The sequence below is a fragment of the Molothrus aeneus genome, chromosome 1 (assembly GCF_037042795.1).
Source record: "Molothrus aeneus isolate 106 chromosome 1, BPBGC_Maene_1.0, whole genome shotgun sequence".
NCBI classification, from domain to species: Eukaryota; Metazoa; Chordata; class Aves; order Passeriformes; family Icteridae; genus Molothrus; species Molothrus aeneus.
In genome coordinates, this window is record NC_089646.1 from 123,788,290 (window position 1) to 123,800,588 (window position 12,299).

Genomic DNA, 12,299 nt, shown 5'->3' on the forward strand with positions numbered 1-12,299 from the left:
TAGAGACAAACACCAGCAGCAAAACTTTTATTGCAGTCTGCTTCTGAAGTCCATTCAAGGGTAGGACAGTGGGACAAAAATAATTATAGGGGTCTTTCTACACAAAAGAGCCAGCTATTTAGAGGGAGGCAAAGTCATTTGAATGTCAATGAAATAACCATTAAAAGGCTGAGAAGCATTGCCATTTATTAAAAGATCTAAAGAATAGTTGCGTGCACTATAGCAATCTTCTAGGTAGGAGTTGTTAATTTGCTATAAAAACCTGTTAGGGACAGGGCAGAGCATAATTAAACAGGAGACAATACACACTGTGAAAGGAAACTGGATTTGGAATTTTACAGCCTCTTATTTCAGGTTTCTACATGAAATACTATGCTCTATAATCTCTCCTTAATAACACCTATGTATTTCTAGCTTCCACAGTGTTTTGCATTTCATTTCTAGCAGTGGTCTCTTACAGCCCCAGAAGGAAGGTAAAACAAGGTTATGCACTTGAATGCTCTCCCGCTCTTTCCAGCCTCACAGCAACCCTTCTTCCGAGAAAGTCTCTCATCAATGCCACTCCTTAATTGGCCTGAGAGCCCCTCTTTAAACAAAGCTCTCGTCTCCCACAGGGCCGAGTTCTTTCTGCTATTCTGGCACAGCTAAATCCAGACAAGGATGTGCCATTTACCAAAACAAGTGCACTATAAATTCAAATGTGCAGGAAAGAAGTAAAGTACTTCCAGAAGTTCTGCAGGTAGGACGGACTGCACAGGAGAAAACCTATCTGCCTGTAATCCTGCCAGGTTTTTACTTCAAGCAAGGGTGTTAGACACTGGTGGTACCACTCAGAAACAAATACAGGATCAGTCAGAGACCTGGGGTAGATTCTGCACTAATGAACTGAATGTGGTCTGAACCTCACTCTAACGTACAAAACTTCATTCCAGAGCTACAGGACAGATAACAAGTTCATGAGTTACACAGAAAAGGACTTCGTATTTGTAAAGATGATCACTTTTTAATGTTAATACAAGTCACTAAGAATATTCAAGTGCAGTGCAGCTTTAACTTCTTCTTTAGCAGAAACCCTGCTATCTTCACTATCTGCCCACGCACTGCCAGGCACATAAAACCAATGTGCAAAAGACATCCTACATTTTCCTTCCCTTGACTGTTACTCCAAGGCACTGTGGTTTTTCATGTACTCAGCTAGTAAAGCTACACGTGCCGTAATATCTGAGAAAAGAGCAAATACAAATGGCCACAGCAGGACTAAGTAGCAGATCTCGTTCAATATCTCCTGTGACACCCACAGGCATAGAATTCTCCACTGATATATATCAGACAAGTATGTCATTTAAAATACTTTGTTCTTTCTCCTTTATTTAGCCACAACACAGATACAAGAGCAGGCAAACCCCTTCCAGTGGAACTCACTCAATAAGCCTGTTCAGATCAAGATTCTCATGAAATCAAGCAAAATATATGTACATGCACACACTCTCAGGCACACAAGAACACAGCAGAACCCTTAAAAAATGAGGAGTGGCACTGAACTGCACCTAAAATGCAATGGAAACATCACCTACTGAGAATGCATCTGTTAAACAAGGCTGTGCACTGAACAGGTTCCCACTGTACCATTCCACTGGCTATTTAAATACCAGCATCAACTGTTTCAGCTGAAAATTTTCAGCTGACAGAGAAGAGTCTGACCTCAGATACCCAAGAATTCAGGGTAGCAGAACAATTACTCCACTGTAACTCAAAGCAGGATCTGGCCCTATGGAATGAAGATGCATGTGACCAGCTCTGGCTGGGAGATTACTGCAGGTGACAACTTTAATTCCCAAAACTTCCCCAACAACTAAACCCACTACCAATACAGCATGCAATTTGGCTTTTGAACCCTCCCCACTCATACTGCTCCTTTTGATGGAAGAAATAGTGTAGTGGTTCTAAGAAGTGAGTAAATATCTACTAGGAACTAGAGTAAGATTGCCAAATATACCAATGGCTTCAGAAGAAAGAGGAATTGGGCTCTTAGATAAAGCTGGTCAAGCAGGTCCATCTGATTTGTCAACGCTTTGCTCAGAAATATACGACTCAAATATAGTTTACAAAAAGAGTAATTCTTTATAGAACATCTCAGTGTCAAAATACTAACAAAAACACAGCTTGTAAATTCTGAGAAGAATGGTCTTGGAAAAATTAGTAACAAAACTAAGTCATCGCTAACAATAATAGGTGGTATCTCCTCATAAAAAGCCAGTCTGATGTACTCAGGAAAAATGAAACATTTGAAACAAACTGTTTACAAAAGTGACTTAAATGCTCAGTAGAGATCTAACACAAGTGTTAACAAACCACTATTGTAATTTTATTTTTGGACAACTTCAGCAACTATCAAAACAAAAAAAAACCAAACAACCTGTTAATACAAAAATGTAGAAAACAAAAAGAAAAATCCAATGAGAAAGTTTTTAGACAAACTCAGTTAAGGTGAAGCTGTACCTTTGTCCCAGTTACTAAGAACTTCAACTGTAAGGGTGGCATAACCCAGCTCAGCTAGGTTTATAGGCTTTCCCACCCTTGCTCAAGAGTCAGTTCTCAGAAGGCGCCAATCTCAGTCCCCCAGGGTCTGTAGGGTTTGCTGAGCGCTGCTGACTGCGTTGGTGTCGATGGGCTCAGCACGTTGGGGGACAGCAGATGAAAGGAGCCAAACGAGAAGGGGAACGCAGACAAAGATGCCATGGAGGAGAGAAGAGGAGGAGACAGTTTGGTGGTAGATGTGACCACAGGGAGCACTGGTCCGACGCTGCCATTTGGGGGCACTCTGAGTGAGGGAGTTTCAGCATGAGGGGCAGCAATTCTGGTCTGGTGATGTGGTTCTGTGGGAGATGCTGTAGTACTGCTGTTACCATGCCCATTTTGAGCCAGCAGCAACGGGTGAGGTATGTGAGGGTGATGTCCAAAGGCGCTGCCCCAAGGAATGTGTCCAATGCCAGCGTGTGCACTGCTCGCCGCCTCCCGCTGAGAGGCGTAGTTGTTGAGATGAGACACGAGTCGCACCCGCAGGGGGTCCGAGGCATCCAGACCCTCTATGATACTCAGGTATCGAGCAACCTCAGCCAGGCACTCTCGAAACCCGAGACTCCGGTAGTCCATAGCCAAAGCGTGAGCATCAAAATAACCTAAGAGAAAAGAACAGAGAATGAAGTCTTAAGATGTTGTTTTCTAGTCAGTGTCTACAAGTAGCCTCTCCACTCCACCCTCCCCTATAAGCATATTTCACTTGGATGTGGTTAGTGTTCCCAACCATAGACTAGCTGCCAAGCTCCTTTTTTTTTTTTTCTCCCTTTTTTGTTTAACAAGCTTTTCTTTTATATCTGTGCTGTGATGCTGCAAGTCCCAAGACCACGCACAAACTGCCATTTTTAAACTGGAATTGCCCACTGACACTGGAGGAAAGTATTTTTGTTCCTTCCGTTTGTCTCCCTTGTGCAAGTTAAACCACAGCACAGTGAAATTCATTAGAAACACAAGTCCTAACTTATCAGGGGAGACTTGAGCAGGCAAAGTACTTTTTTCTTAAAAACCTTTCAGCATTTCTGCTAATTTTTTTCACCACTTATTTCATCTTGCATTTTTTCCTAGTTTTGTTCTGAACTTTCAGAAAATTAGAGAAACAAGCATTAGACACCAATAATAACTGCTTTCCAAGCTGCCAAAAGCTGATTCACTTCTCAGTGCTGACACACTGCTAGAGAGACGTAGTCACTCTCCTCTAGAACAACTCTTCCCTCAGAGCTAGCACTGCAAAACCTTTCAGTGCTAGTGATGCCACAAATCTTGTGAAGTAGAGAAAGTCCCTCATTCCTGATGAAACGTAAGAGAGCTGCCGTTCACTTTCTGCAGGCATTGCCAATGCTCGGGAGGCTGCTCTCCTAGCAGCCTCCCTGCAGGCTGCTGACTCTGTCACGCACAAAACTTTACCTTTCCCCCCTGCTGTATGCAGCATTTTCAGGTGATCGACAGTCATCTGCAGAATCTCTGCTTTTTCCAGCTTGGCTGATCCCTAGGAGAGAAGGGAAGGCACGAAACGTTTCAGGCAGCACCAAAGACATTTCCGAGGGGTGACGCTCCCTCCCGGGCAGGGATGGGGGGCACCGCGGAGGGTCGCTGGGCGCTACCTGCTTCTCAAAGGCGCTGGGCACCAGCCTCCTCAGCTCGGACAGGCTGTTGTTGATGCGGTCGCGGCGGCGCTTCTCGATGATCTAGGGCAGAGAGCGGGGGTCAGCGGGGCCGTGCCGGGCTGCGGGGAGCCGCGGCCGGCCGGCGGGCACTCACCCCTCGGCGCCTCTTCCTGGCCAGGATCTGCGAGGTGGTGGAGGGAGACATGGAGCCCGCGGCCGAGCTGAGGTTCCTGCGGGGAGCAGCGGGACACGGTCACCGCGGGGGGTTCGGGGATGCCGGGGCTCCGCGCGGCGAAGGGGAGGTGGGGGGCGCGGCGCAGCCCGCCGGAGCTCACCCATTCTCGTCTGCGCTCTCCTTCTCCACCTCGACGGCCTCATCCAGCTCCTCGCTGTCCGACGAGCTGTACTCGGGGTGCGCCCGCTTCATGGCACCGACGGCGGGGCCGGGGGCGGCGGGGCGCGGGCGGCCCTCGGGGAGGCGGCGGGCGGCGGGGCGCGGGAGGAGCGCGCCCAGAGCGCGTCCCGCGCCTCGCCCGGCGCCCGTCTCTCCCATGGAGTTCCCACGCCTGGCGGGCGGGCAGGAGACAGCGGGCAGAGGCAGGGAGGGACGGAGGGAAGCAGGGATGGATGGACAGATGGATGGAGGGAGGGAGGGATGGAGGGAGGGAAGGACGCGGAGGCGGCGGGCACGGACGCAGCCCGGCAGAGCACGCCCGCCGCCGCCCGCCGCACAGCACCGCCACGCGCGGGCCCCGCCCGCCCCCATTGGCCGCCGCCGCCGCCGCCCCAGCCAATCGCCGCCGGCCGCTGCCGGGGCCACGCCCCCGCCGCGGGGGAGGTGCCGCCGTGGGAACGCGGCGGGGGGCGCGGGGCGGATGGACGGATGGATGGATGGATGGACGGACCGATGGATGGACGGATGGACGGACCGATGGATGGACGGATGGAATGGGCACGTCCCCAGCTGGGGAGCCAGTGTGGTTGCTGTGGGTGCTGTGCAGATGGACAGGACAGGACAGCACCCTCGGGCTCCCGCCAGTCCTTCTGCCAGCCCCTCCTGCTGGGGTCCCCCAGCAGCCCAAACCCAGCAGAATCACTGCACCCTGCAGAGGCTGATGAAGCTTCTAGGGCTCCCCTAAGGGCCTGGGAGAGCTAAGTGAGTACAATCACAGAATAAATGAGGTTAGAAGAGACCTGACAGACCAGACAATGGCTAGTGCCACACTAAGTGCCATATCCACTCTTTTCCTAAACACCTCCAGATATGGTGACTCCACCACCTCCCTGGCAGCCCATTCCAGGTACCATGTTTGCTGTGAAGAAATACCTCCCCATGTCCAACCTGAACTTCACCTAGCACAGCTTAAGACTATGTCCTACTATCCTGTCATTGATTGCCTGGGAGGAGATGGTGATCCCCACCTGGCTACAAGTTCCTTGCAGGGAGTTCTAGAGAGTGATAAGGTCATCCCGATCCTCTTTTCCAGTCTAAAAGAAAAAGGGAAAGCCTTGGCAAGGGTAGCCTGCCCTCTTTCAAAAACAAAACAAAACAAAACAAAACAAAAAAAACCCTTGGGGTTTTTCAGTTTGTTGGCAATGCAAGGGAAATCAAGGCATCCCTCTTTCCTGTACCCTTCCAAACTGCAAATCTGCCAGGCACATCCTTTTCTTGTTTACTCCCCCCATCACGTATTGTGGCAATGGGCAGAAGCAGGAACAGCTTTTAAGAAGCTGAAAGCACATGGCCTTTGCTGGCAAGGAGGGAGGAATGACAGGAAAAGTCAGCACTGGATACAGGATGTGTGGAGGTCTGGCTGGCACGCTTGCTGTGAGTACATGCTGCCTTGCACTCAGCAGGGCCCTCAGCCTGAATGCTGTATTCCCCCAGCAAGTCCTCTTCATTCTGCCAGCTTTCTCAGGCTGAGGTACAGGCAAAATAGGACAGGTGAAATGAGGGTGCACTCTTTGAGGTGGTTTCATAATAATTAAATTTTCATTTACATGGAGCCTTTCAACTCAGGCTCCCTTCTAAGCTGATTCTTCCGTTTCACAATCGGATGGACTGGAGGATAACCAAGATGAGCATCATGTGAGAGCAAAGAGTTGATGAACCCAGATTTTCCCATTCTAAGGCCCTGGGATAATTACCTTCAGCCTCCCATTGGTTTAGTTACCAGCACAGGGTTGCCTCAGATTTCATGAAGGTGCCCATATTTTTGCAAAGCTTCACAAGTAGGAGAGAAATGGAAGCAGGGATCAAGCTAAAAGTAGCAAAAGACCAGCAGTTAAGAAGATAGAAACAGTCCTGTAGCCACCTGTAAGCAGCTAACAGAAGATGACAGAAATCTTTTATTCCCACATTATTTTTTTTGACAAAGATATCCTTTCTGCAGTGCTTTAATAATTAAGTTTGTGTCAGCAATTCTATTACATCCACCTTCCCAGCCTCTATATTTTTGTTGTGAAACTTGTCTGCCTGCACCACTTGCTTTTACAGGTCAGTGAAAGGTACAGTGACATTTATGCCTTTCTGGCCTGCAGACTACACATCTGAGTTCTCCCATCCAGGCACATATAGATCTTCTACTGTGGAGAAAAAAAACATGGTAGAAGAAGTTCCTTGGGATTAAGCATTGATTGCTTGGGAGTAGAGGTGTGGCCACCCAGGTTCCCAGCAGCTGGATCCTGGAGCTGCCCCCATCTTTAGCTCTGTGAACCACTGGGGCCAGGCAGCCTCCAGAGAAGCTTTCTGAGCTTGTGTAGATACTGACTTCTGCAAATGATTTACAAGAACGGGCAGGTAGAGTGTAGCTGTGCCTCCACATAGTGTGAGCAATTGTGGCTGGCTATCAGCAGCTGTGGGAAGATAGGAAATGTTTGCCTGTGTGTGGTTTCAATCTCCCCATCCAGCACTAGGAGGAGCAGACAGCAAAACCAGCTTTAAATTGCTCTTGTGTTTTTCTGGTGCTGGGCATGGATCCATAGCATTGGTCTAATTGTTAACCATGGCCCAAAGGGAAATTTTATTAGCTCAAAATTACCAACACACCAAGACAGCGCTGTCATACATCTTTCTCACCAGAAGGGCAGACAGGAGAGCAGCCCATTGCTCACCAAATCCCAAGGAAATTAAAACAGGGCATAATAAATAGAACTGAATTTCAGGCCCTACTGATAGCTTTGCACCAATGAGGCTATGAACCTTAGGAGATGACAGCCTTCTCTCTTGTCTCCCCTACACTGACACTGTGCCTCCCTTTTCCCTGTTTCACACTGCAGTGCCCTCTTACCTCCTACATGCCCACGTCCTACTGCAGCCATGCCATGCCTCAGTCACCCCACCATCCAAATATTTCATCTCACACCCCTTCCTATCACACACACCATCACACTTGACATGCCCCCTCTTGCCACTCCCCCCTGCCTCAGTTTCCCCATTGCTTCCAGGTCTGGCACAACTCAGCATTTCCAGATCCAGGGTCTGCAGCCACATCTGGCCCCCAGTGCTGGAAGCAGGAATGGCAGGACAGGGTACAGCCCTCACACCAGAGCAGAGACTCAGGTTTGAGATATGCAGGAACTTTTGTGGCAACTGTCCTTTGGAAGGGAGTAGTGCTAGTTTTTGTGTGCACCCCACATTTTTCTTTGTTGGATGCCCCCCTGTAGTGATTTCAGTGCTACTCAAAGTGCTTGAAATGGTGTTGTTTATTGCTGCTGCAGGCTTCCCTCCAGCAGAGACCTGCCACTGCTGACCCTTGCTCCAGTGTGTGTGTGCTAAATTAACTCCCATCCCCTTCCTTTAGGTTTTCTCTCCCAAGAGAGCAAGTGCTTTGAAGAGTAATCCCGTCAACCTGTCACCCCAAGTCCCGGAAACTCGCTGTTGCTATGGTTACTGTGCCCAATTCAACTGGTGGCTCTGGCACTCACATTGCAGCCAGGCAAAAACATCAGTGCTCCCCCCTGACCTCCCCTCCCTGCATATATCCAGCTGCAGCATCAGCTCTGCAAGCAAGAGGTTGTTGCTCCAAATCTTGTGCTTTTCTTTACGGAGTTTTGGCTGAGTGTTGATTGTTGGTGCCACTGACACAAGGCAAAACTAGTTATCACAGGTCAAATGGAAGTGCTGGAGAAGTGAATGGGAGTGACAGAGGTGGGTTTTAGACTCCTTGCATGATCTGTTAGCAGCGCTGTGACTATAAATATGTTTCCTCAGGAGCTGAACTCTGACACTCCTGTCTGCACATGCCAGAGGTCCAAACAGGCAGCTCAGAAGTTAGGCTGGGGTGCTCTCTAAGCACACTGGCCCCAGCTTCTGCCATGCAGGCACTGAGTGTCTGTGCTGGAGCCATTGCTGCAGCAGAAGGACACAAACCTCACACATTCACATGCATCTGTAGTGATAGGCAGATCCTCTCTTCAAGCTGGCCAAGGACAGGGATAAATAATATTTACATCAAAGTGTTTACTGTAAGCAGAATGCTCCTGCTGCAGTGCTTCTGCTGCAGGATAAGTTTCAAGTGTCATCTTTTGGAAGCAGTGTATAGCTATGAATAAGCAAGACTAGCACTGTCAGCACAGTAAGAGCAGCAATGCAAACAGATATCTGTTCTGGATGTCTCCAACAGGCTCCAACTCTGCATTTACCTGCTTAGGCTTCAGCTCTTCTCCAAAACCAGACCTGTGTAAAAGGCTCTGTGACTGCACATTCAAGCTGCTGACAGGCAAAGCTACCTCATATTTCATCAGCCCTGTGATTGAGGAGGGAAGAGGCAGATCAGCTATTTTATTACCTGGTTTCCTTTCCAATAAATTTTGCCTCTTTTCATGCAAGGTTCCATCTGACCTAAGGCTCTTACAGATGTCAGCTTCTTCCATAAATATCCCTTCTTCCATTTCCACAACACAGGCTGTCCTGTGGAAAGACACTGCAAGACACAGGAAGACCCTACAGGAAGAATGACACCAGGTCATATTAATTAAAGGCTGTCTCAGAATAGATGCAAAAGGAGGCAAACTTGACATGGCACAGTGTAGGAAATTCTGGTTTGACTTGCAACCACCTTTGATCCTAATCATGGGAAAGTGACACCCTGTTCATATGTATAACAGTGCACCTTGTGTAAAATCACACAAAAAGTCAGCAACACATTATTGGCAGGACAGCCTCTGACAGCATTGCCAAATCTAGAGAGGACAGTAACCCCAAAATTGTGTCAACTACTGACACCATGCCACCATGGTGACAATTTCACTGTAAATGGGTAGTTCATTTACACCAGTGATCACTCCTCACTATCACAGTCACTTCTCACTATCACAGTACATTTGGCACCAAATATCACAGAATAAAACCAGGTTTTCCTTTTGCCAACTTTTTATAACCAGGTTCTCTGGAGTTTGCCAAAGTAGTTCTGCTCTGTTCCTACAGTGCTTCTCATAAATGGACTGAGGAGTAATAATGCAGAAGTTTGCTCTGGTTTCATGCCGTTGAAATCTTCACTGTCCATCAAGGAACAGCCTGACTAGCTGTTTTCCTGTGCAATTTTACAACTTCAGTGTTTTAAAAGCAGTGTTCGAACCATGTTTGTGTTATACAGTGATATATGGAAGTCCCTGCTCTGAAGACTTTGCAGCCTGAGACCTACTTTGAGTTTTCTCTGACAGTAAGATGCAGCTTTGAGAAAAATGTGTGTGTACTACTCATTCTTGCTAGGAGGTGTGGGATGGAGAACAACTCCCAGACCTTCTGTTTTACCATGAAAACTAATTTTTACAGTATGCTCTTTCAAGAGGAAAACCTGACTTTTTGGCTAATAAAAACAATATTTTAATCTAAAATAGTTTATTTGAACTGAATTTCATTGTGAAAAAATAAAAATGAATCTGGAGCATGCCCTGTTGCTGCTGGTAAGGGCAGTTTGGAATAAAGCAAATCAAAGTATTAATCCATTACTTTTGAAGGTACCAGCTCTATTAAGACCATTGCACAGATGAGTTAAATGAAAATGGTGAATACTCTGTATCTGAAGTGGTGAGCACTGACTCCCAGAAGAGCATCTGGTCTCTTTTAGATGATAACTTGTATTCACCTCACACCTTTCTGCCCTAGGCTTTACCAGACAGCTGCTGTCCCACGGGGATCAGCCACCTGAGCAAAAGTTGGACCTGGGGAAGCAGCCACTGCAGGAGACACTCCCCAGCCACAGAGAGATGAACTGTGAGGGGATGTTTAGCATGTGTGACAAGAGTGAGAAAGTGCCAGGGATTTTCAATTGCCATAAAGTTGGTCAGGGCTTTGGCTGAGGTTTCATCATGGAGACCGTGGCAAAGTAGCTTGATTTGCCTACTTTAGGTAATGATTAAGCTTGACTGGTTTGAATGTGAATCCTTATTCCAGACAGTCAGAGTATGTGGATATTGGAGGATACCAAAACCAAATCCTATCATCAATTGTCTCTTCCCTATGGAATACCAGGAAAAAAATATACCACAGAAAAGAAGTGTCACTGTAATTTTGCTAGAATGGAGTTAGATGCTTTACCTACCATTTGACTTGAGCATTTTGACTCCAAATTGAGGGGTCATAATTTTGAGATTCAAACCGATTTTGAAGTGCCATGAAAGCTTTGTAACATCCTGCACTGACATTGAGGGTATTTTCCTGTGACTTGCTTTACTTCAGTCTTGCTCACAGTTCTTAAAAACAGCAGCATTCCTGTCAGTTTCAGAAAAGTCAAGACTAGTGGACCCTGCAGAGCTGACCAGTATAGCAGTGCAAAACCCGTACCCTGTATAGATTCACTGCTCTCTGAGTAACCTTCATTTCAGCTGCTTCTAAAGATGAAAAACTATTCCAGGGGAAATAGTTTTCTTCCAGAACAGCCCCCATCTAAAAGATTTATTCCAGAAAACCTCAGTTATATGGGAAAAGACACTATCAAAGCAGCATGCCAGGTCACCTACAGCACTTACTTCCCAGGCATACCCAGGCCTCTCTTGATTCATACTGCTCTAGCCATGATAAAAATCCCTTGTGTTTACTTGTCAGCAAACCAAACCTCTGGGACATGGCTCTCAATACATAACTGTGCAAGCACTGAGATGCCAGGATGATGAGCTCTCCAGGAGCACCTCCACAGTCACTGTTAATGACGGTGCTCTACAGCAAGTGCAAACAGTCACACGCTCTTAATGCTTACACCACGGCAAATGTGTTTAATCCCACACAATAGCCCCGTTATCCTGTGTCTTAAAGCTGTGCTCGGCCAGGGAAGTGCTGACCACTTCTCACATATATAACGTATACCAAACATATTCAGCTTGGCAGGAGGACAAGAAGCTGGAAGTGTCACACTGGAGCCTAGCCCCCTGACAGCATGAGACATGTGCTTGTAAGCTGTCTCAAGGAGGATATTTGATTGCCCTCTTTCTTCTTCTGCCTCTCTCCCAACAAAAGTAGAGTGACCTCCCCCATGACCTGGCAAGTGCTGAAATTCCCCAAACAGATTTTTCTGTTGTGCCCCAACGCTGAACAAAAGGAAACGAAGCAGCCTGGATATACTTGAAGTATGGAATGAAAATAATAGCTGGCTCTTGCTCGCCCTGCAAACGCCGATCTTCACCTCCTTCCCAGCACGGTTTGCACTACCTCCCACGCTTATCTGCTGCACTGTCGGCAGCTATTTCGGATTTATACACTTATTTATTTATTTATGCCTTTATTTATTTATTTGGAAAAGGGCAGAGTGGGGGGCGGGCGGGGGAGGAGGGGGGGTCTATGTAATTGCAGTTTACACTGCGTTCCCACGCTACTATTGTTTGTGGCTTTGTTTCCTATTCCCATCACGTGTGCTAATTAGTTGGAGCCGCTGGCTAGCTGGGAGGCGTGTGTCTGGAGTAAAAGCAGAAAGATCACTTCCTGGAGGGATCTAGGCAATCTGAACAATTCTTTGCTTTACTTTCAGCCCTCTCCCTCCCCCCCGGCTTTACCACTCAGGCAAGAGAGAAGAAGTGCTGATTGTCAAGCACTAGACACCGGAGAGGCACAGATTCTCTTCTGAAAAGGAGCAACTCAGAGAGGCAGAGAAAATTGGGCTGGAAAGAACATCTCATCTGTGT

The 12,299-nt window shown here is 47.5% G+C and overlaps 1 protein-coding gene across 1 annotated transcript; it reads right to left on the reverse strand.

Annotated features, from left to right (window-relative positions):
- HEY1 (hes related family bHLH transcription factor with YRPW motif 1) lies at positions 1-4,653 on the reverse strand. The gene is made up of 5 exons (XM_066547329.1): positions 4,517-4,653; positions 4,336-4,411; positions 4,179-4,262; positions 3,982-4,063; positions 1-3,179 (listed from the first exon to the last, which is right to left on the reverse strand). The coding sequence occupies exons 1-5, from the start codon at positions 4,606-4,608 to the stop codon at positions 2,596-2,598; spliced, it is 918 nt and encodes a 305-aa protein (XP_066403426.1). The 5' UTR covers positions 4,609-4,653; the 3' UTR covers positions 1-2,595.
- Between the last annotated feature and the right edge of the window lie 7,646 nt (positions 4,654-12,299).

Bases quoted from the DNA above. Each gene is read 5' to 3' on its own strand.
- HEY1 (XM_066547329.1), bottom strand. From the start codon at position 4,608: ATGAAGCGGGCGCACCCCGAGTACAGCTCGTCGGACAGCGAGGAGCTG. The intron at 4,263-4,335 runs GTGAGTGCCCGC...TCTCTGCCCTAG, and splicing joins CCAGGAAGAGGCGCCGAGGG to ATCATCGAGAAGCGCCGCCG. The intron at 3,180-3,981 runs GTAAAGTTTTGT...CTTTTCTCTTAG, and splicing joins GCATACAGCAGGGGGGAAAG to GTTATTTTGATGCTCACGCT.